The sequence below is a fragment of the Thunnus albacares genome, chromosome 17 (assembly GCF_914725855.1).
Source record: "Thunnus albacares chromosome 17, fThuAlb1.1, whole genome shotgun sequence".
NCBI classification, from domain to species: Eukaryota; Metazoa; Chordata; class Actinopteri; order Scombriformes; family Scombridae; genus Thunnus; species Thunnus albacares.
Window position 1 is genome coordinate 23,877,986 of NC_058122.1, and position 24,195 is coordinate 23,902,180.

General features: G+C 40.5%; 1 protein-coding gene across 1 annotated transcript; it reads left to right on the top strand.

Annotated features, from left to right (window-relative positions):
* On the top strand, nucleotides 1–24,106 carry map3k3 (mitogen-activated protein kinase kinase kinase 3). Its single transcript, XM_044331878.1, has 17 exons — nucleotides 1–1,444; nucleotides 8,717–8,796; nucleotides 9,325–9,446; nucleotides 11,749–11,789; nucleotides 12,267–12,366; nucleotides 12,981–13,094; nucleotides 13,332–13,452; nucleotides 14,577–14,710; nucleotides 15,062–15,135; nucleotides 15,287–15,354; nucleotides 16,229–16,324; nucleotides 16,441–16,602; nucleotides 16,930–17,078; nucleotides 18,239–18,370; nucleotides 19,202–19,331; nucleotides 19,473–19,650; nucleotides 20,725–24,106. Exons 2-17 carry the CDS (start codon nucleotides 8,793–8,795, stop codon nucleotides 20,951–20,953), a joined length of 1,854 nt encoding a protein of 617 aa, XP_044187813.1. The 5' UTR covers nucleotides 1–1,444; nucleotides 8,717–8,792; the 3' UTR covers nucleotides 20,954–24,106.
* The last annotated feature ends 89 nt before the right edge of the window (nucleotides 24,107–24,195 follow it).

Consider the following 24,195-nt stretch of genomic DNA (forward strand, 5'->3'; position numbering starts at 1 on the left):
TAAATGCAGCAGAGTGACTGTTACTCTTTTCAAATTCCGATTTTTTTTTTCGAGTTTCGAAGGCAGCACGTGAAAGCCCGTCGACGTCACAACGGGTCCGCCTCACTAATAACATTGTGCGCGCTCCACCAGCAGCAGAAACATTTCGACCGAGTAACAGCGCGCTCCCGCGGCTGCACGGCGCTAATTTAGATAGTTTAGTAATAAGAAATCCCCCCTGGGAATAAAGCCGTGTTGTTGCAGACGTACGGACGACGGACAGCGAAGACGTTTGGACAATATGGACACGACTTTTGGAGCACAGTTTTCATGATCTGTTGGAGCCTTAAAAGCGGGTTCCGGTGGCGATATTTTTTCTGTCAGGAAGTTTGACGTATTCGGTTGAAGATTATTGTGGTGTACTTTGTTTTGCTTTGGTTGAGAGAAGTTGTGGATTCTAGTTATCTACTAGGCATCGTACGACAACTTGTCTTTGCGACTTTGTTGTTGGCAAAATACTTTTTTTTTTTCTTTCTTCCACATTTAAATCAAGTTTGTTCCCACATGAATGCAGAAAAGACCGCAATGCTCCGCGAAGTCTGGTCGATAAGCAAATTGTGCTTCGCTCGACACAATAAATCAAGTTTATGTGTATTTTAAACGTTTGCAGAGTTTAACTTCTGTTGCCAGTAACAGTTTTTTGTTTCATGTTGAACACTGAAACAAATCCTCCTGCACTTTTTGTTGTTGTTATATGTCATGCACAGGCCTCTTTTTGATGTATATGGATATTGCAATGCCATAATGCGAAGTAATCATAAAGTTACAAAAATGTCCGGCCTCTAATATTTTGGAATCAAACCTGGCAACACAGAGAAGGAAAATCTGCAAACTTAGCAGGAAGAGAGGCCATCAAAATCACGGAAATCGTCTGTGTTTCCTTCTGGCGAGTTGAAATGGATTTCATTCAGGCCACACGGTTGTTGTTACACCTGGTCTGATTCAGCTCGCTCTCCTGCAAAGACAGAAAGGATCTTTTTTTCTTTCTTTCTTTCTGTCCTGACTGCTGAAAATGTTTTGGAAATTTAAGTTTTCCAAAGATGGAGCAGAAGTTTGTGTTCGAGCCACAGCTGGAGCCGTCTGATGTGGGCTTTTCCATCGGAACATTTCCTCTGTAACACTCACAGCTGTCTGATGTGACCGTGTTTTGTTTTCACCACCTGGAAAGTCAGTTTGTGTGTGTGTGTGTGTGTGCTCTTAACTTTCCGTTAAAGAAGAGCCCCGGTTACCTGGTGGGAGGGTCAGCCCCGCCATGGCGCACGCACATGCGCGCACACACTCTCCCGGTGTGTCGGTGTGACCGAGGATACAGATGGACGTGAACAACGAAGGGACCTTCTGCGTCATCTCATCCGACTACCGGAGAAGCCCGGTCCGGTCATAACCGAGGTGGTCCAGGCTACAGGTGAGGGCTGCGAGATGTGCACGTGACAGTGATGACAGGTGATGTGATGGGTGACTTATGCTGCATTCAGGTCATGTGGGAAAAAACAAAGCTGTAATCAGGACTTTGAAATCTTTTTTTGGAGCAAGGGGTTTACTAATTAGTTGTAATTAAAGTTGTACATATTATACAGCATGACCAGCTTTTACTTTTGAATATTAAGAGACAAGAGAATGGAAAAGAAGAATAAAAGAAAATAATAGTAATAGTAATAATACAGAAAATATTAAAAAACACAAAACAACAAAAGCAGTATATTCCTACTTATACCCGTATATATAATGCACGTATACCCTTAATGTCACATATCTATGTGTGTACATTTAAACTTGCTTATACAAATATATTCATCTAAATACAATGCGTACCTGTAAGTAAAAGTCATTTCAGGGAAAAAGGAAAATAGATAAATAATATTAAAGCTAAAGTAAAGTAGGGGGTAGAAAGAGAACAAAAAAGATAAATAAGTAATAAATGTAAAGAAATAAACATTGTAGTTTGTTGCATATGTATATGTACAGAAAGACCAAATAAATAAAGGATACATAAAGGATTTTTGAAATTTTGGAGTCATGAGTGTCCGGGTCCCCATAATGCAGCTCAGGTACAGGAGTCAAATTTAAAATGTTTTTTAATTATTAAAAGAGGATTTCTCAATATGAAGGTTCAAACTTCAGGTGGGAAAATATTACATCCTTTTAGGGCTGAAACTGATGATTATTTTCTTGATTAATTGATTAGTTGTTTGGTCAATGAAATGTCAGAAAATGTTGATCACTGTTTCCCAAAGTCCAAGATGACGTCTTCAGATGTCTTGTTTTGTCCACAACAGTCCAAAAACCGAAGATATACAGTTTACTCTCATAGAAGACAAAAAAACAAACCAAAAAACCCCCAAAATATCCACATTTGAGAAGCTGTAATCAGAGAGTGTGAACACTTTTTCTTAAAAAAAATGACTCAAAATGATTTACCATCTATCAAAATAACTGCTGCTTGATGTAATAGTTGGCATCTAATCAATTAATCAAGTAATTGTTACAGCTCTACATCCTTTATTTATTTTTACAAGCCTCAAAGTAGTATCGATGTAATGGTTGTAGTTGCAAAAGTAACAAAACTGATTCCCATAAAAATATGGACATGACCTCAGTGTCCTCAATCTGCCCTGTTTGAAAATGTGTTTCACATCACTTTTCAATTGAGAAACACTATAAAATATGTTTAATCTGGACCTTCAGGTAGTTCTACGCTGTGTAATCGCTTTCCCAGAGTTTATTTATTTACACAAGGCAAGTTGGCTGAGCACGCTGGTGCTTTCAAGGCAACACCCTGTTTACAGCTACAATGAAAAGTGAAAAGAAATGAAACCATTACAAACAGAACAGACTAATAAACAAACAATCTGTTTACAACAGCTTCAGGCTAGTATAGATGAGTTTGTTTTTAAAGTGACTAAGTAAGTATTTTGATTTTTTAGGTAAGATTACAGATTAGTTCAGGCAGCAGGTGAACTAACAGCAGTCCTTCTGGTACCCAGAGCGTTACTGGAATAAAGTAAACCAGTTTGAGAGCAGCTGAGGTGAGATATAAAGCGGAAATGAATTCAGTTTGTGATCTACCTCGTATGTCTTGCTACACACATTAAAGACATTAAACATTTATCAGAACAGCTTGAGTCTACAACGAACTTATATGGGCTCAATAAGTATTTTGAGACCTAATAGATGACATGCAAGGCTGCAACTAACCATCATTTGTATGATCAATTAATCTGCAGAATATATTTTATATTTATGGATTAATTGTTTGGTCTTAAAAACACCAGAAAACAATGAAAAATTACCAGCACAATTTCCTAGAGCACAAAGTGACGCCATCATATGTCTTGTTTTGTCCGACTAACTGTCCAAAACCCCCCAAAATATTGAGTTTATTAAAATGTAAGGCAAGTAAAAGCTAATTCTAATCTATAATCTAATTAATTACACGCATCCTGTACATGAAGGTGAGCTCGTTGATGATAAATCGGCATGTTTGTCTTTTTCAGCTGATCATGATTGAAACTACAGGCCTGTTTTACAGCTGTGACTATTAGCGTTACTGATGTAAACAAAGCTTTAACAGCATCTGTAAATACTGATAACTTAGATTTATTTGCTGTTTAGCGGTAGTCCACTCAAGTTAAAAATCTATATAAACGTTGTTGCTTTCAGTCTTTTAATTAGTCCCTACACAGTTATTCCCATGTGACATAAATGCAGCATAAAATACATGAAAGTCAAGCATACATATGGTAACTACTCTGCTGAGGCAGGAAGATCACTAAACATATGTGACCTTATGAGTAGATAAAAGGGAAGTGATTAAAAAGGTGCCTCAGTAGCACTTTACTGTGATCGAATGTGGTTATATGGTTGTTTTGTGTTGTCAGAATAAAAAAGGGAGAAACAAAGGACACAAATGAATGAAATCTTTAACATTATATCACCCAAAATGACTTTATTCTATATATCAACACCATATTCCTATATATTCCTCACCAGGTGCTTAAATTTCTGTCTTTTACAAGTCATTATCAAATCCATACTATTCCTATGGGACAAAGTCTCCCAGCCTGCTGGCACACTACCAGTCTCCCCTCCTAACTTCTCATCTCCGACTGCTCAGTGATGCAGAGAGATGCTGAGTGAGAAACACAGCTGTATTATTTCTGCCATATTTTATACAGTGATTTTCTTCCTCAGCTTTAGATTATTCTGATTTGAGTGAATCTGTGTGAAAGTTTGGCAGGTCTCTCTCTCCCCGTCTTAGCTCCACCCTGACTCCACACCATTGTCCAGATTTTGATTCTTGCCATGATTGTGGCGAGGAGTAAACTGGAGCTCCAGGCTTCAAAACATCCCTTCAGAGACTTGTGAGTCCACGAGACGGAGGCATCTCACTTTTGACTGGGAAACTGTGTTGTTGGTGTTGATATTAGACTTTTTCTCTCAATGACAAAAGAAAGGTGGCTTATAATTTTAAGCAGGTATGGACCACAGACTACCAGCATCTCTTTAAATCTTAACTAACTTTTTGTTTTTTTAGCTCTTTTGCATTTAAAAAAAAAATCAGATGTGTGTGTGTGTGCACAATCTGTATGTGTTGAAAGGGCAAGTTTGATGCAGCCAATTCAAGCATAAGCTACTTGTCGAGATTGCAGTATTTAAATGTGGTGGGTTGCCCTGAACCGACTTCACATGTGCACCTGAAACATGAGAGACATCAGGCGAAGGGGAATTTGCTGTGAAGCACTGAGTCCAGATGCATCACTGGCCCGAGACAGAGTAAGGACTGTGGCTGGGAAAAACAGCCTCAGACTAAACACCTCTCAAAGCAGACAGAGAAGAGTGGGGGGAGGAAAATCCATGTAAATCCTGCTAGTCCTGGAAATGTGATACAAGGAAAATAAAGTGGGCACAGCTGACTAGACTGGTAGAGCGCAGACTCTCTCTCCATTGAATTCCCCACATTCCGCTTGGGAGGTAATTAAAATCAGGAGAAACAGGGGAGAGAAGAGGGTAGCTGGGGGAATGGACACAGAGGTTAGTTGTTGTGTTGTTGACTACAGGAACCCCTTGAGGTGCACAACTTGAGCGCTTCTTTCCACATCCAGCAGCATTACTGTACTCTTAGGTGAAGGTAAGAGAGGAGATAACGGCTCTACGTTCTCCCCCTGAAGTTGCTCCGAATCTGTGCAACAACGGGAATTTGCACACCTCATTAGCTCCACGTTATTTATTCGGGGGATAAAATCGCACAAGCGTGAAGTTCGAAGGGTTGAAGGACAAAAGTCTTTGGCACCTACTCCATTGGAAGTGGAATACGAGAGCGGCGGAAGCTTGAAAGGAACGTGGCAACGCTCCGTCGACCACAGACGGACATGCCCAGCATTCCTGTGGGTGATTATTACCCAGAAATCCACAGAGTCAATGAGTTGCCTTCGGGTGCCGACGCTGCCCATGTCATGTACAGAAGTAGTTTCCCGCGTCCACGTTTTCTTCTGAGAAAGCCTTCTGAATGTGCAGACTGTCCGACCTCAGAGAGACAGACAGCAGTAACCTCTTCTTCAGGCTCCGTCCTCAGACACGATTCATCACAGTCTCAAGTATTACTCTTCCTGTTACAGTTATACTGTGAATTAAATTAGCTTGAATTAACTCAATAAATCAATATTTGGTGTGAGCATGCTTTTGCCTTTTTAAAACAATCAAAATAATCAAATAGAGAAGGGGCAGGACATAAACCAACTCTTTACAATCCCACAACAACAACAACAACAGCAAGAGGTGAAAGAAGTAAAGTAGTTTATACCAGGGTAGAAAAAAACTTTTTACATAACTTTTTATATAAGACATGCAGGTCAATTATTTAAAAAAACATCTATTTTGGGGATTTGGCAGTATGTTGGGTTTGTTTCACGGGACATTTTTCACAGGGAAACCCTGAGATCCAGGTCCTCGTTCATTCCCAACAGTGTTAGAGACTCTAATTCAGTAATCCAATATGCTTCACATTTCAGGAAGGTTTCCTTTAAGTTGCCTCCTCTTCTGGAAATTTGAACTAATTCAATACCAGTAAGAGGTCGGGGGATGTTTCATATGTGCAAAATGTAACGCCAACTGGACTGTCTTTGTTTACATTTGTAGTCTTCAAAGATCTGGTTGTCATGCCGATGTACACTTTACCATAAGGACACTTGATGAGGTATACGACTCCAGCGGTTGGACAGGAAATTGTGCCCTGAATTTTGTACTGTTTTCCTGTTACAGGATGGAAGAAGGAGATGCACTTAGTCGTGTGTTGGCATTGTGTACATTGACCACAGTTGGGTTGGTTTGGTTTAGAGGCAATCTGAGTGTACAAAGTTGTCTTTAAGGTTTCTTCCTCTATGAAAGGTTTTCCTAGGAGGTTCTTTGTACAGTTCAACAACTTGTGGGTCACTAGTTAGGGTATGGTAATGTCTTTTGATTGATTGTTTGATTTGCTGTGCCCAGTTTGAGAATCCAAGGACACATACCATGGAAGACTTGGAGGGGACTTTTTCCACTCTTGAATCTCTAAATACTTTATTCAACGCTGTGTTTAGTTGTTTATCAGCATATCCTCTGTCCTTGACTCTCGCCTTCATAATATCCACCTGTTGTTCTTAAAACTGGTATTCTACAAATCCTTTGTAGTCTGTGAAAGTGACTAATGTCGATGGCATCCTTAATATACTGTGCATGGTGATTGTCTGTTCTGTTGTCTGTACGCTTTGTTGGTTTTCGAAAGAAATCTGTAATGAGCTTGTTGTCTTGTTTGATTATACACAGGTCCAGGAAGTTTACCTTTTGAGAGTCAAACTCCAGCTTGAACTTGAGTAATGGATGATTGTTTGTTCCAAGCATCTTGGAGAAGTTGCCACAGTTCCTCTGTGGATTTTGATGTCTCAGTAGCTTCTGCTTCTTCGTGTAAACCCAGACTGACTCCATGATGTTGAGTTCAGGGCTTTGTGGGGGCCAAACCATCTGTTGCAGGACTCTTTTTTCTTCTTGTCGCTGAAGATAGTTCTTTATTACTCTGGTTGTATGTTTGGTGTTGTTGTCATGCTGCAGAATAAATTTGGGACCGATAAGACGCCTCCCTCATGGTGTTGCATTGTGGATAAGAATCTAAACATGCGAAGTGCCTAAAACCTTTGCACAGTACTGTATACCTGAGCAAGTTGAAGCATGTGTTGTGTTTACAGTGGACTCTTTCTCTTCACCACAACAGTTTAGACCAGTCATGAGAAATTACTGATCTGTCATTTGCCTGAGAGACTAATCTCATTTGTAGTAACACAATTTGGCTTACCAGTATGATTTATTATAATATTATAATAAACTATTCTTTATAGCTCTAATTGAAATTAGGCAAAGAGAAGAAAGAGTTTATTATCATGAAGCAGGGCCAAAACTAATGATTATTTTCATTTATTGACTAATCTACCAATTATTGGTATATCTCGGTTAATTGTTTAGTCTGATCAGAAGACAGTGAAAAATGACCATCATGATTTCCTAGAGTCTAGGGTGTCAACATCAAATGTCTGGATTTTGGACTGTTAGTTGGTCAAAACAAAACAGAATCAATGTATTATGATGTAACACAAAGAAACGCAGCAAATTCTCTCATTTAAGGACCTGAAACCATCAAAGGTTTGGCATTTTTTGCTTAAATGACTTGAGCAATTCATCAGTTATCAAAATAGTTGTCTTTGGGGTTTTGTTTACTTGGTTTTTGTTTTGTTAAAGGTGGTCATATCTACTGTACGACCAAATATTCATCCATCTCCTTTAATTTTGAGAACAGAGTTCGTGTTTAAGGGCCTCAAAGATTAAAAAAAAAAACCCACAGGAGTCCTTGTGTTCTCCTTGGTTGAATTGGTTTAAATTTCTTGGTTTATTGGTACAGATTTAAGGAAACCCTCTCCATTGAAGGAAATGCCTCAGTTTATAGTGTTGAACGCCTTATAGTGCCTTGAACAGGGCAGATAATATTGCTGTGTTAACATCAACAATGGAGTTATGACACAGCTGAGTTCGGGTTCTGCAACGCGTGCAACCAGAGACGAATTAAAAGCTGGTAGATATTTAAAATGGCAGAATTCTCCCCGTAAAAAACATTCTTCTCATATGAACTGTGCCAAACCAATCGCTGCCAGTGCAGCTTGAGTTTCAGCCGTTTCCAATTGTCGTTCTCATGGGCACAAACACACACATATCCTCACATGCACAGCACACTTTCTGATTCACTGCTTTCAATGAGGGAAATCTTTAGCTCTGTGTTCTGCAGGATTAGGCTACTTTTTTTTTTTTTTTACATGCATCCAAGGAATCAAGCATGAAAAGCGGATTGTGCTGTAAATGAAACATCAGTCTCTGTTTAGTGTCACATTAAGACATCTTAGCATGTAATTTAATTACCTACATACCAAAAAATAAGGGTACAGTACAGCCATTTTGTGATACCAACCTTCAGGTTTTTGATTCCCCTTTCCTGATTGCCTCTTCATTTAAGTAATGACGTACTTGCATACTGAAAATTTTGGTGAGACTGGCTGATAACGTTTGTCATATGTCCTGTCTGACTCACATCCCTCTGTTCTGTCTATATAATAAAAAAAATAGCAAGAAAAGTTATTACAAGGTTTGTTTACTTCCACAGGCTGTGGGTGTGTTGGCACTGCAGAGACAAGTACCTGAAGATTGGTTTGTAGACCACATACGTGGACATCGCCACAATGAGTAAGTCCTCTGTACTCTGATGTAAGACAGACATCATTTAGAACATGGTTTTCTCACAGCATGAGACAAAAACAGACACTCACACTAAACACTATCCCTGAGGCCAAAGCCTGTGCGAGCTGCTGCTCCAGACACTGTCGGGTGAAGGATTGGTATTCGGCGTTGTGGAGATGGGGGTCTGGTTCTCTCCGCTGCCCCGGGGCCGTATGATGTCTGTCCAAGCTACACAAGGAGAATATTTTCTCTTTGTGAGCTAGTCCAGCCAAGGCAGAACTTACCCTGAGATCAAACATGGGAATAGGCATATCAGAAACACTGCAGCCCTTCCCTGCCTCTAATACCCTGTCACAGGATAGTCTCAATACAGCTGTAGTTCAAGATGACTGGCTTATTGTCTGCACACACCTTTTAGAACAAAGCTAAGCACTAAAGGCTCATATCTATTGCCTTGTGTCACACACGCCATTCATTTTCCAATCCATGCTCTAATTGTGTTTTTTATTTTCCCCAACCCATTATCCTCTCCAGATGAGCGGCAGGCTCTCCACTCTATAATGAAGGACCTGGTTGCCCTCCAGATGACGCGGCGCCAGCCTGTGTTGTCTTATGACAGCGGCAAACCCAAGACACCGGCCCAGGCCAACAGACAGGTGGGTAGGTCTGAGAACGGATCATAGAAAATGTCTGAAGCTCGTAAACCTACAGATGTTTTGGAAGACGTTGATGGAAATGGTACTGAATGACAGATAAAATCTTTTAAAAATGCTCAGTTACAATCAAATTGACCTAGATATTTTTGTTAGTTTCAGTTCAAACATCTTGGTCCCACATGTAAACACATTTTATCGAAGTGGTATGAGTGGTCTGTGGTTCTGAAGGGGTAAGGTAGCTAGATGTTTATCAAGATTCTGAAAGCTCTTAGGTTAACAGCCACAAACGCCACTGTCACTACGAACAGCGAGATAAATGTGTGTCAGCAGTATAGGAGCATCTGCTGAAACGTCAAAACAAAAAATCGGAATAAAATTGCTGCCAGTCCTACACTGTTAACATGGGGATAGAGCGTCATAAATCTAGAGCAGTGGTTCTCAAACTTTTTCACATCAAGGACTCCTAAAGTTACACTAAGACACACAGACTCATCTGATAAGATTTTTGCTTTTAGATGTTTTATACCGGAAAGGGTATGAACCCTTGACCAATATTAGTCATACATTCTGTCATTGTGTTGCTTATGATCTAGATCTAGAGGCTGTTGAAGGTCGTTTGACCACAGCTTGAATCTTTAACAGTCCATTTGCATACAGTTGCATCATAGTGGGGAAAACTTAACACAGAATGAGAGTTTCCCCAAATTCGAAAGCCTTTTTAGTTGTGTCCACTATGAATGGGACTGAACTTAGAAATGGGGAAGGCCAAAAATGCAGAGAAAATGAGTGTTTTCCTTACGATTTTAGGTGTGTTGCACTTAGAATTTTGATTATAGACTACTACTATAATAAAGCATCATGTGACTGGGTATCACCCGTCCAGGCACATATACTCTCACTGCTTGTGATATTTCCCCTGGCCCTCAAAGTTAGCTAATAAAGTATAATGACAGATGAATTCACATGAAAGCCACCCACAACTTCATCTTAAATGAACCGCTTCTCTAAAAATATATTTTGCGTTTGTGGAAAATCCCCAGTAGACCCCACACCTTTGCTTTTTTTACCAGTATCATTGAGCTGTAGCCACAGAGAAAAGCCAAAGCAGACAACCCATGTAGGTTAGTGTTTCCTTAAAGTCCAAACTGCAACGGCTCTGTAAATCACTTGCCCTCTGTTCTCCTCTGAGAAAAAAATCAGAAAACAAAAGGGAGAAATTTATGTTTGATTTCATGATGGTGCCCCCTAGTTTTGCATCATAGTCCTTATATTGATACAGCAAATCAAATCTTGCATAAAGCGATAACGTGTCGTTCTATCATAGGCAGAGCAGGACGGTCACACTGAGCCTGATTGCATCCGGCTACACAACACAAGAGCCACAGATACTAAACAACGACCCACGTTAGCTTTCCTGCTAAAGTCTCCTTCTTATCTAACTTACAAACATGGACACACGTCTTGTCCTGCAGCTTAGCTTGTTGAACGAGCCACCGAACCAACATTCACCGGGGAATAGTGCAACGCTAACATCAGTTAGCACGCTAGATAGCCAATTAGCTGCTCAGCTGCAGCACAGCATGTAAACATACCTGAAAATGTATGTATGTATGATGCTGGTTTGGTCGCTGCTCTTCAAAATCCCTGTTAGCGACACGCTGCCTGTCCATGACCTGTAGCTACAGCAGTTTGTTTACTTTATCTCTGTTCCCTACGGCGTAACACCAATAACCTGCCAACTAATGTCAATCAAACAAGTCTCTGACGCGCCTCTCCAGCCAGAAAAAGGAGAATTTATTTCCCAAAGACCTTTTTTCCTTCATTCTAATAATAAAAAACTATTGACAATAAATTTCAAGAACATGTTCATATTATTTTTGACGGATGATTAAATGTGATTTCAGTTGTGCTTTAAAACCAGTGATTGCCTCCCTGGGAAAGATAGTCTCCACAATTTTTCTAGCTCAGTAACCTAGTTTGCACTTATTACGAGTGCAGCAGGGTTCTCATAAATGATGAAGCAGTGGAAGAGGTGCTGACATGTCCTCCAGCGAACTATCTTTGTATAAGACTAAAAGATGAAGACGTTGCATGTGCAGGTCAGACTTAAAGTAGTTCAACTCCCTAAAGTGGAACCATTCAATTTGTATTCTTTGAGGAAATTCACAATCTTTGACAGTTCATGATCAGTTTACTTTGTTGGTGGTGATTATATCTGTTGATGGTTTCATATACTTTCTTCTCATGACGCTTTTTTGACCTTTGAACGCTCCTTGACCAGCTTGTTTCTGTTTTCCCTCAGGACGATGTCAGGATAAAGTTTGAGTTCTCAGGAGAGAGGAGGTGAGTTTGCTTTGGACTTTATTTGCATGCGTGCTATGTGTGTGTGTGTGTGTGTGTGTATGTGTGTGTGTAAGCATTATACACACATACACGTATATGCGAGTGAGCGAGCGCATAAACACACACACAGACATAAACACCCTCACTCAGGCATGCTGTTCTTGTCACATGCTCCAGTTCATGAGAAAGAGCACATCTCAGAGTGCAAACACACACTCCAGCACTTAATTCAGACTGGTATGTGAGCCAGAGAATGGAAGGGGAAAGCACTGTGGTTAGTCTGTGGCTGCCAGCACAAACCACAAGTATGCAAGGTGTACTTAGAGGAATCTGCACACACTAAAAACAGCAGCTTGTGTGTAGTTTGTATGCACGTGTGCATGTAACTCAAAAGCAGTTTCCTTAGCAGCGGGTACAAATCTCTCATAATCTGCCTGTCTGTGTGATTTCTTGCTTTTTTTTTTTTTTAATGTGTAGGATCCTGATGTTTGGACGGCCTGTACAGTTCGAGGAAATCCAGCAGAAAGTCAAGACTGTCTTTGGCCAGCAGCTAGACCTGCATTATATGAACAATGAGGTAAAGAGGAGTCTCTTGTGCTGTTTGAAGCGCTCCGTCTCTCCCGACTCACTCCGTCCTCCCTCACCTCTCTCTCTCTCTCTCTCTCTCTGTCCAACAATGTCTCAGATCAAGGAGTCTAGAGTGCATGTAGAGGACAATGATTGTTTATTATGTGTGTGCGTGCATGTAGATATGTCTGGATACGTGTGTCTTTATGTCTGTATGTGTCCCTATTTGTCTTAATTGTAGTACATGTTTGCATATATACTCACCAAGCACTTTATTAGGAACACCTGTGCAATTTAATGCAATCCAATACATCAGGTCTGCCATGAATTATATTTTCACGAAGCTTTTGTTGAGATTGTCAGAAAGCCACCGACTGCGACCTCAATAATAAACATAAAGTAGAATTATCAGCTTTATGACAATGTCAACAAAAACTGAAAATGTATAAGCTTCGTAAAAGTAGAGCTGTTGTGCTGGATTACAGGTGTTCCTAATAAAGTGCTTGGTGAGTGTATTTAATTAAATGATCAAATATGAGATCATTTTTACGTTTCCTCTTGCCTTTTATATGCTTGTGAATCTTCATGTTTGTGTGTTTACATGTACACATTGTATCTTGGCAGTTGTCCATCCCTCTGCGAGGTCAGGATGACCTCGACAAAGCAATCGATCTGCTGGATCGAAGCTCCAACATGAAAAGCATCAAGATCCTGCTGCTCACACAGGAGCACAGCAATGTGAGACACAAACACACACACACACACACACATATACACACATACTGGGCGTGCATTTACAGGGTACAGTTGCACCACCGCCATTTCTTCACCACAGAGCCATGTTGTGAAAAATCAAAGTTCCCCATTTGTTTACATTACACTAACTGGCTCGCTGGCATAACGCCATCGTTTGGTGTGTGATGTGTTGCAGCCATGTTTAAACCACCTGTCCTCCCTTCCTCTCGCCATCTACAGGCCTCCTCCCCCTCTCACCACGTTCCATGTAAACAGGTGAGGATCAAGGCCTCCCAGTCCACTGGAGACGTCAGCACGGCGTACCAGTCCTCAGAGCCCAGAGGGCGTCATCTATCAACTGGTACGTATCTTTTCTAATCCTATCTGCAACGAGATAGTTCGCACGTTGATTGAAGATAGGAAATGTGTTCTGGTTAATTCTCTCAGATGTCTAAATGTTCAGTTAAAGGCTAGCTGTCGTGCCGTTGCTGCACGTTGAATTCCCTGTCCATCGCTCTCTCTCTCTCTCTCTCTCTCTCTCTCTCTCTCTCTGGCTGTTCTTTCTTTGGCTTCCCCTTCTAGCAATGGGTCCTCTTCCTTTTCCTGTTCACCATCACTAGACGATGCCTGTTGGACAGCAGCCAATCAGATTAGGGAATGCTATTAGTGTAGTGGACCACTGGCCTGGTGTAGGATTTTTTTTTTTTTTTTTTTTTGTGGCTGTAAAAAGGCTCGAGATCTGGACTTTATGACAGCAACGGGCTGTAAAAACTAAAACCAGCTGTCTGTCTTTGATGCTTTCAAGCAGAACGTCTGCAATCAGCACTTTCATTTGTTCTTTTCTTTGTCATTGTGAGAGCACTGCATATTTTTTAAAAAAATTTTCGACAGTCATGACAACAGTGATACAACCAGGGCTGCAACTAACTATTATTTTATTGATTAATCAGTTAGTTGTTTGGTCCATAAAATGTCAGAAAATGGTGAAAAATATCAATCACTGTTTCCCAAATCCCAAGGTCACGTCCTCCAGTGTCTTGTTTTGTCCCGACCAACAGTCTGTAACGAAAAAATATTCAGTTTACTGTCATAGAAGACTAAAGAAACCAGAAAATATTCACATTTGAGAGGCTGGAATCAGAGAATTTTTGCCTTTTTTTCTTAAAAAATGACTCCAAATGATGAATCGATTATTAAAATAGTTGGTCCTTAATTTGATAGTTAGCAACTAATTGATTAATCGACTAATTGTTGCAGCTCTGGTTACAACAGTTGCATAGATGTGTGTTTGAATGGTTGTGTGTTTGCTACAGAGCTGCCTGCACACTGAGGAAAAAACTCTCAGAGAAGAGTTTCTAACATCTATGCAGAGCAGCCTTTCCGACATCTAATGAACTTGCTCAAAACAAAATAGACATTTTTATGCACTGTTTTTTGTTTTTCCTCACGTTTTCCTTTATGCTCATAACTTCTGTCTAATCCTAGGTTCTCAGAACACAGGGCGTAGCTCGCCGCCTCCTGGCTACGTGCCTGAACGCCAGCAGAGGATCGCCCGCCAAGGTTCATACACCAGCATAAACAGTGAGGGGGAGTTCATCCCCGAGACCAGCGATCAGTGTGTGAGTCATTGCTTTAGTGTTAATGGGGGAAAATCCACATTGAAATAGAATTTATGTGGTGAGTTTATCATCTCAGTCGAATTTGTTCACGTAAACAACTCTACCGCAAAGCTTAAAAGCTTGTTTCTTGGATTTTGGGTACATTTTTGGGGTAAGAATGGTAAGTTTTATAAAGATGTTAAACTCATTTGGGAGTAAAAGCTTAAACAAGCCATTCAGTGAGGCTTGTCTTTGTTTATGTTCCCATAGAAATTCTGTTTTAGGATTTGATTTTCTGTCTGAAACCATACATGTGTACAGAAAGGAACACGTGCACACACACCCTTCATTTTTTTATTATGTCCTGTTCAGGTGCTGGATCCCTGGAGCAGTGCAGAAAACTCTGTCTCTGGAAGCTGTCAGTCGCTGGACAGCACCTCAGACAGGTGAGGAGCAAAGCTTTACATAACTTTCCAGATATAATACTGCCCGGGTACAGGAACTCACTACTCATTAGAGGAAATGGCAGTTTTAGTTTGGGAAGCCACTCTACTGTACATCTCTCACTCTTCTTCCTTCCTTCCTCCTCTCACTCAGCCCCTCGATGAGGAAGTCACGAATGCACAGAGCCAAGAGTTACCCTGATAATCGTCAGGAGTGCTCAGGTGAGAGGCGACGCAGCTCTACGGCGTTCCTACTGATCACGCAGAAATATTGTATTAATACAGCACACTCGCATCTCATGAGATAAAGCATTGTGACAGCTGACGTCATGAAGGTGTTCACACATTTAAAGCCACCAGAGCAGCAGAAGTTCATGTTTACAGGAAACCAAACACCACAATGTCAGCCATGAGTTTGAGTTTGTTTATTTATATCAGTTGAAATCAAACAAATACACACAAACAACAAGAAGAAATCAGCGTGCAGGGAGAAAGCCTAGATGGGCTTAATGATTACTTCTAACTTAATCATATACACACGTAAATATAAAAGAAAAACAAGTTATTAAAAAATATTATAAAAGCAGAATGAAAGTTTGTTTTCAATATGCTCTAAAAGACTTCAAAGAAGAAGAAAATTTATCCCAATGAGAATAGTAGTTTCATAAATTTGGACACTGATTGAAAATTGTAGCTTATAAATAAAAATACACATTGTTAATAATTAACGTTGATACCATGAATTGTGAGTTTCTTGAAATTTAGGAGCAAAGATTTGAGATTTATTTATTTTTATGACTTAAGTAAATCAAGATTAAACCAGAGCTCATTAAAATGTTGGTCACTTGTTTTTATGCAGCATTTAATTGGAAAACATTCATTAAAAATGTAACTGTAAATAGAAGCAAACAGCAGTTTTATTTACTTTATTTCATGTAGTGTTAACAAGCTGAAAGCTTACAGTATGTTTTCAAGTTGGAAAATCATATTTATAAAGTACTCCATAAGTAAAAGCAACAAGGGAAGGTGATGCTAAATTGTGATTGAGTTACAGATTAATCCAGCTGACCTTTGACCTCTGGATGTTTGCTTTCAGACAGGGAGAATCATGTGTATGACAGGGTAGCGGGGAAGGGAGGCACCTATCCTCGTAGGTACCACGTCTCCCTGCATCATAAAGACCACAGCGAAGGTAAGACGATTAGTTTATGTGCCAACTCTGTGTCTGTAGTCTTTTTTTCTCCACTTGTCGCCACCGTTCGTCATGTGACATTAACCTCAGCCAACCTCTTTCCTGCTCTCCTAAAGGTCGGCGAACGTTTCCGCGGATTCGTCGCCCTCAGGGGAACCTTTTTACTCTGGTGCCTTCACGACGGTCGCTCAACGGCAGCGAGGAGAGTCTTGGCAGCTGGCAGCTGGTCGACGCCCAGGGCAGACTACGTCCCCAGGATCGCTCTGTCGCCCATAAATGTGAGTGGCGGATTCGTTTTAACCGACCTTTTAACCAAAGGATTTCACAGATTTTTGCGGTTGAAGCTGCTAAATCAGACTTTTAGCAGGATGTAAAAGACCTGAGAACAGTATTTAAACCAGGGCTCAGTAAAAATCTGCTTCTAAAACACAGTCAGGCCAGTTAAATAAGAGGAAAAAATGAATCGAACAGAAGGGAAAATATATTTTGTGTCTCTGAAAATGCATTTTCATGCCACTTCCTCTTTTATGTGATATGTAAGATGTTGCATGTTTTGTATATTTCATGACATAAATGAACAGCTGAGTTGTTGTGTTGTCTCTCAGCGCCCAGCGCTCCGGTGACGTGGCGGCGGGGGAAGCTTCTGGGCCAGGGAGCGTTCGGCCGGGTTTACCTGTGTTACGATGTGGATACTGGGAGGGAACTGGCTGCTAAGCAGGTCCAGTTTGATCCTGACAGTCCTGAGACCAGTAAGGTGAGACGCTAGTTAGTCATAGTTCAGTCATTGCTCATGTTTTCACAGAGACGGCATGCCTTCCTCATCTCTCTTCCTGGGATGGTTTCAGTACATTTCCACTCTTTCTTACGGTGTGACACCTCTTGTTGCAGCTTCAGTCATGTAGAATATCTGTTGTCTTGCTGTCATTGCGTGTAGACATTTTTGCTACCTCTCATTAGCTCTTATTGTCAGTAAATGGCGTTCCTTCATTTCCTGCTTATTTTTTACAGTGTAACTCCTGTATCGAAACAGAAAATATCAAACCTTAGGCTGTTGATTAATGACAAATCACGAGTTTGCGCCACTATCCAGCTGTAAAAGCGCCAAGAATGAGATCATATGTTGTGCATGTTAATCTGCTCAGGCCATTATGCTGGAATGCAGGTGGTTAGCATGACTGACTGAGCAACAAATTTAATGAATCAACCACCTTTTTAAACTTATTTATGCTTCAGTTTTGGGATCTTAAAACTTAATCGAATCCCCCTAACACATAAATGAAATAATCGATGTGCGGGAGTGAAATTGAATAACTCAAGAATGTATTGAAGAGGGTTTTTTTTCTTTCCTCACTCAACACCCCTCTTCCCCATTTTAATGTCTTTTCCTGTCTGCCACAGAGAAAACATGCGCTGTCACTTCCTGTATCTGAGAGGAGCACAGTGTTACGGTTGATGGTGGTGACGGGTCAGTGTTGCCTTGACCTCCCATCACCCCATCACACCCACCCCCACCTCCCCCACCCCTCCACCCCCTTCACCTCCAGTTTGTCGCAGCTGTAAATCAGTTTTTGTTCCTATTAAACCGGCTCATGTGTTGGGACTTGGGGATTACTTTGTGAGTCTCTAACTTCCCTCTCGCCTGTGATGTGACTATTGTGGCCTCGTTCTCTGAAGTAAACACAGGAACTTCTTTTGAGGAACTGTGTTTGTCGGCTTTCGTGTGCTTCTCCTCTTTAGCTTTCACTTTTGACAGACTCCACATGCACTCATTAATCATTTTACCATCCGTGTGTTTAAAGCTACGTTTGTTTGCAAAAATCAACAAAGATGTATAATTTGAATATGTTAAATCTCTGAGCAGTTGTTTGAATTTTCAGTGTGTCATTTCTCCTCTTTTTGTTCATTTCTGTACAGGAGGTCAGCGCCTTGGAGTGCGAAATCCAGCTGCTGAAAAACCTGCATCACGAGCGAATTGTTCAGTACTATGGATGTCTGAGGGATCACAATGAGAAGACCCTCACCATTTTCATGGAGTACATGCCAGGGGTGAGTCTCAGAGACGCAGCTTCAACCTGAGCAGTGGCGCTTTCTCAAGTCGAAACCTATAAATCTAACCTCGGTCTTCGTGTTCAGTCACTTTATATTCAATCACATTGCATCCTAGGAAACAAAACTAGACAAGGGACGACAACAAATGTCCATTAACCTTTTCTGGAGTCAATGAAGCGAATTCATATGACGTCAAAATGAAATTTGACACCTAAAAAAGGTTTATAAAAGGAACTAGGAGTTCCTAAAACCTCTTTAGGAACTCAGGAACTATACCTCCATTTTGACCACAGGATATACACATACTAGTATTGGTCACTGGGCCAAAATTATGTAGCCAACTTACTGATTAGCCTACAAATAAATAACAAAAATAGCATGATAAAGAAACAGTGAGTGATGTGTTTGTGTACTAAAACAGAAAAAAAACACTCAGAACTTTGCTGTACATTCTTCATGTCTTCTCTCTAATATCTGTTCAGACGTCACAAAAAGTTACAAAATGAAATTGCAAACAAAGCTCAATTGCCTAATAGTTGCAGTTCTTCAGATGTAAAGAAAATGCACACATGAATGCAGCAAAATAAATTCTACTCCCTGTTTTAGATGTTGTCTGACTTTAATTCTTGGGATCAAATGGTCAAAAAGACCCTTTATGACCCAACATTGATCAGATCACAGACATCTCTCAGGTTCCAGGTTTTAGTTTGGCTCCTTTACTTCCGTCTGTGTCTGGCTCAGACCTGCACTGATGTGGTAGATTGGTGGTCTTGAATCTTGGATCACTGGTGTCTTTGAAATGTAAAACATGTGTTTCCTTCGTATCAGGGTTCAGTCAAAGACCAGCTGAAGGCCTACGGGGCTCTTACGGAAAACGTGACCCGCAAGTACACGAGACAGATCCTGGAGGGCATGTCCTACCTGCACAGCAACATGATTGTACACCGAGACATCAAAGGTAGTGCTGTTCAACACGCAGGCCTGAGCATTATTCTGTTTACAGTACACAGTGTATAAATAAATATATATGTTTGTGTTTCACAGCATGTGAAAGCTGATTGGTGAGATATAATATTTACATGTCAACTCTTACTCTCAGGTGCCAACATCCTGCGGGATTCAGTCGGCAACGTGAAGCTTGGAGATTTCGGCGCCAGTAAGAGGCTGCAGACCATCTGCATGTCTGGCACCGGCATCCGCTCTGTGACCGGGACCCCCTACTGGATGAGCCCCGAGGTGATCAGCGGAGAGGGCTACGGCAGGAAGGCTGATGTCTGGTAAGACCTGGAGATGCACACTGTGGTTCAGGTTAAAGCAGCTATGATTGATGTATTTTTTTTAAAACAACAATGTAATGTGTTGGATTTATGGAGCTTTATAGGGAGTTTTTGTTCATTATTTAAGCTGCAACTGTGCTGTTTGGTTCAATCTCAGCACTCTCAAAGGTGATGATATGTCAGTGTTGTATTCACAACCTTTAATATGTAGTTTGACTGACTGATTAATTGCTTAGTAGAGCCGTGGAGCAGATTTTTTACACTGCTGTGAACTAGGACACTAAGATAATAAAGATCATTACATAAATTATATTAATTCCTTTAGACTTATACATTTTGATTCTTATAGAGGTTGTTTATTTTCTGTGTCCCAAACAAAGGAGAATTTGTTGCTTTATAAAAGAATATGACAAGCAAACAAAGGCACATTTTGGCATTTTACATCTGTAAGTACAAGCAACAATTTTAAGAGAAATAACTCTTGCATACAGCTGTTTCTTTATAACTGCATAACAGAACATGTCTAAGTAAAAAAAAGTTGCCTCTTTACCCGAATATGACGTTTATGATGAGACATGAATGTGAAAGAAGGAAAAATACTGACTCCTTACTCTTAAAAGTGGCTGGAGTACTGTGGTCTTATAAGGAAAACTTTTTAATAAACTGAGGAGCCTGCTGTATGTAACCCAGTTCCTACCACACTCCCACACACATAGCAGACAACATTCCCTTATGCAATCTGATTGGGTGGTGACCCACCAGGCGAGTGATGTGATTGGCTGAAGGCCAGTCAGACAGGTCGTAACAGAGGCTGGTATGTTCCAGGTTCCCAGCCTGGGAGTAATGCTCCCAGGAGGGCTTGTACCTCCCAAACAGGTGGAGGAGGTCCTCTGCAGACAGCCAGAGCAAAGAAGTGTGGCGTGTGAACCGGAGAAAGTTTCCACTCAAAACATTCCTTCAAAGCTTAAGCGGAGAGCAGTTGAGAGACATAATATGTGGTTTCTGTTTCAGCTTGTTGTGTGACTCCGCTCCTGATTGACCTGAAGCTAAACCGGTCATGCGTCTCATTTACAGGAGCCTCGGTTGTACGGTGGTGGAGATGCTGACAGAAAAGCCTCCGTGGGCTGAATACGAGGCCATGGCAGCGATATTCAAGATCGCCACGCAGCCCACCAACCCGCTGCTGCCCTCGCACACCTCCGACCAGGCGCGAGACTTCATCCGCTGCATCTTCGTGGAGGCCAAACACAGGCCGAGCGCTGAGGAGCTGCTCAGACATCCCTTCTCCCAGATCTTGTGCTAAAAAAGCTGCCCGGTTCCTGAACTTTAACCCGCAGTGTAGCACAGTAGCCTCAGCAGTATCTGTAGCGTCCTTTTTAAAAACCCATCCGGACGTGGAACTGATCCGGATGTCAGCGTTAAACCCACCGCTGAGCACATTTACAGATGCTTCAAAGAAGATTCAGTCTCTTCTTACGCAGATCCAAAGGACAGCCAGTATGTGCTCTAACGAGAGTCGCCACCAGGGGGAAACAAATCACAGGTTAAGCACCCGGTGGTGCTGCTGATCCTCCTCAGATACAAACACTCATGCACACACACTCCAAACGATGCTCTCCAAAGGTGACAACATGGAGTAATAACTCATGCACCAGTTGTGTCTTCATAAAGTATTCACTCCAGTGTTTACATTCACTTGTTGGGCAGTTCTGAGAAACGCCAGGAATCCCTGAAGCGGCTAAACATTCAGCTGAGCATCATTTTAAAAGACACAGCAGGCCTAAAGCTCAAACTTTGCCCAGTGTATGTTTAACACCACTGGTGCACTACAGTGTTAAGTGGACAGGATTTTTCTGTTTTTTTCCATCTTTGATGACGCCGTTTATCTCTGTCCCCCTTTTTTTTTTTTTAAAAACAAAGAAAACTCCACCCTCAGAGCTATAACTCAACTATAACTGCTAAAATCTACTTAAGCTATTTGTGATGCAGTGATTGCATTTCAGGCTTCATGTTTTGCGTCGACCGGGTGAAAAATAGATGAATTGATGTCATGTGGAGATATGTCTTGAGTAGCTACACTGGAGTTTAATAGCAGAGGAATGTTCATCTGTTGAAAACATCAATAGTAAATGAGCCAGAGCGTGTTTTGGTTTCAGAATTCAGGCATCATTTAATAATGGTTTAGTAATCTTACAAGCAGAAATTCATGATAAGAGCCAAATACACAAATTTCTCTGCTGACAGTAGCCTCAGTAGTTCATAACGCACCACAGTTTGCACCTCTTCTGTGTCACCAATACAGTCACACGTCTGAGCATCCTTTTCTCTGAAAAATGAAAGTTACCTGTCGATATTTGAAACAACACTTAGCTCTGTTCTGAAGGTATTTCCATGAATCCCAGAGATTCTTCCGATAAATCTGGATGAAAAATTCTTCTTTCTGCTGCACAACAGAAAAAGATATTTAACCCTTTTTTTTCCCAAAATTGTTTCCTAATTCAGGCAGCTGGATATGACATTTCCCTTTGCTCTTTTTTTGTAAAACAAAAGAAAACTTTGTTTGTACACAAATAACAAAGTAACATCAAAAAAAGACAATTAGAATTTAGACTTTGGTCGTATAAATTACCATCATCCATCATCTTTATCTGGATTAGAAAACAAGAGTCACAACTTGAGAAACGGGTTAAAAAATCGCAGCAAACTGAATTTGTTTTTCATCCAGACGGTTAGAAAAGTCTTTGAGGATTCTGTAAATACCTTCAGGACGGAGGTTAGTTTTGTTAAATGACCTGTTAGGTTTTTTTTTATAAGATCATAAAGTATTTATTTTTCTGGGAATCAGATGCTCTGTGAATTTAATGTAGTGTTGCTACATGAGGGGCATAAAACTGGCGGCTGTAAGACTCAAGATTTGAGTCAAAGTTATTAAATTTTCTCCACAGAAAAAAACATAAAAACTTGCTGAACTGCCTAAATGTGTTCTGGGAAATTAAGAGAATTAGTACATTTCACTACAGTCTGGGAATTTAAGAGAATGAAATAATGTACTCATATAAACTATGAGACATGACATGTAAAAGGAGCTGAGGGTGGAGTTTTCCTGCAAGATTTTTATTTTGACTTTTTATGAGTCTTGTTCTACCTTTTTCGTTTCATTGTGAGTGAATCGTCTTCTTCTTCTTCTTCTACTCGCGTCCTCCTCACTATCACGGGTGCTCTCAGCCGACAAAGTGCCAAAAAGGGGGCAGATACAAGATGATGATGATATGGATTTCAGTTATTTCAGTGTGACAGTGAAGCAGCTCGATGCTTTTTCATGGTTAGGAAATAGAAACCAAAGGCTTTTATTTGTCAAGTGATCGACTTTTTGCCTACGATCATACTGTTGATGTGTGTCTGGCCCAAACATCCCTGACTGAGAAGCCTTAGCTTAACAGATCAATTTAAATCAGATGCACTTTTATATAAAATGAATGTTGTTGGGTTATATTTTCTTTTGTTATTGACCAAATTAGATTTTTTTTTTTTTTACTTCAAATGTGAAATTCTTTCACTTTTATTTATATCCCCAATGTCCATTCCAATTAGATTTTATAAGCAAATATATATATGTATAAATATATTTTTTATATGTAGACGGTGTCAAATCTAATGATACTTTCAGGACTTTGTGTCGTTAAAAGTAAATCATTGAAAGCAGCTGGTTTTGCAGACATTACAGAATTGGGGTTTATAAATGAAAAATGGGTGGAAAACGAACTCTGGCTGGCTGGTCCTTGTTCCAGTGCAAAAAAAAAAAAAACTCTTTCCACACATGCTTAGCTATACATTTAGATGACAGTATTACCTGACAGGTTCCTTGTTTTTTTTTTTTTTTTTTTTTTTTTTTTTACTTCTGTTGGAAACTTTGCATCATATTGCCATATTTTGACATATCTTCGAGGTCTCATGAATGAAACCTTTAAAAGGATTAACTCGCAAAAAAAACAAAATAGCTGGGAATATTTTGTTGTGTGATCTCAGTGTTATTAAAACATAATTAAGGTGTGTATGTGTGAGCCTGTGTGCGCGTGTGTGTGTGTGTGTGTGTGTGTGTGTGTGTGTGTGTGTGTGTGTGTGTGTGTGTGTGTGTGTGTGTGTGAGCCAAAGACGAGCAGGATTAGAGCCAGCGATTGGATGTCAGAGTTCGCTGTTCAACCCAGACGACGACTTTGTTTATCCCAGGGTTCAGACTAGTATTGAATGGTTTTCTGGGAAAAAAAAAGGGGGCTTGTTGTTGTTGATGTTGTTTGTTGTTGTTGTTGCTGCTGCTGCTGCTGCCGCCTGTAAGCTAATACGAGAACTTTCTATTGGGGCTGCTTCATCCTTAAAGGCAGCTAAAATATGTTCAGTGTTGGAAAAAAAAAAAGATGCAGTTCTTATTAAATAGGCAGCGAGATAAAGAACCCTGGGGTAAGCAAATGAACACAAACTAGTTGTTTAGAAATCTATATATGTAAATGTAATGATTATGTATCATGACAGGACTTGCAGTGCAAAGTC

What these genes read in the sequence shown, in the direction of transcription:
- map3k3 (XM_044331878.1), top strand. An exon ending in AGGGCGTCATCTATCAACTG is followed by an intron (nt 13,453 to 14,576) that starts GTACGTATCTTT and finishes GTCTAATCCTAG; the next exon opens with GTTCTCAGAACACAGGGCGT. An exon ending in CTGGACAGCACCTCAGACAG is followed by an intron (nt 15,136 to 15,286) that starts GTGAGGAGCAAA and finishes CCTCTCACTCAG; the next exon opens with CCCCTCGATGAGGAAGTCAC.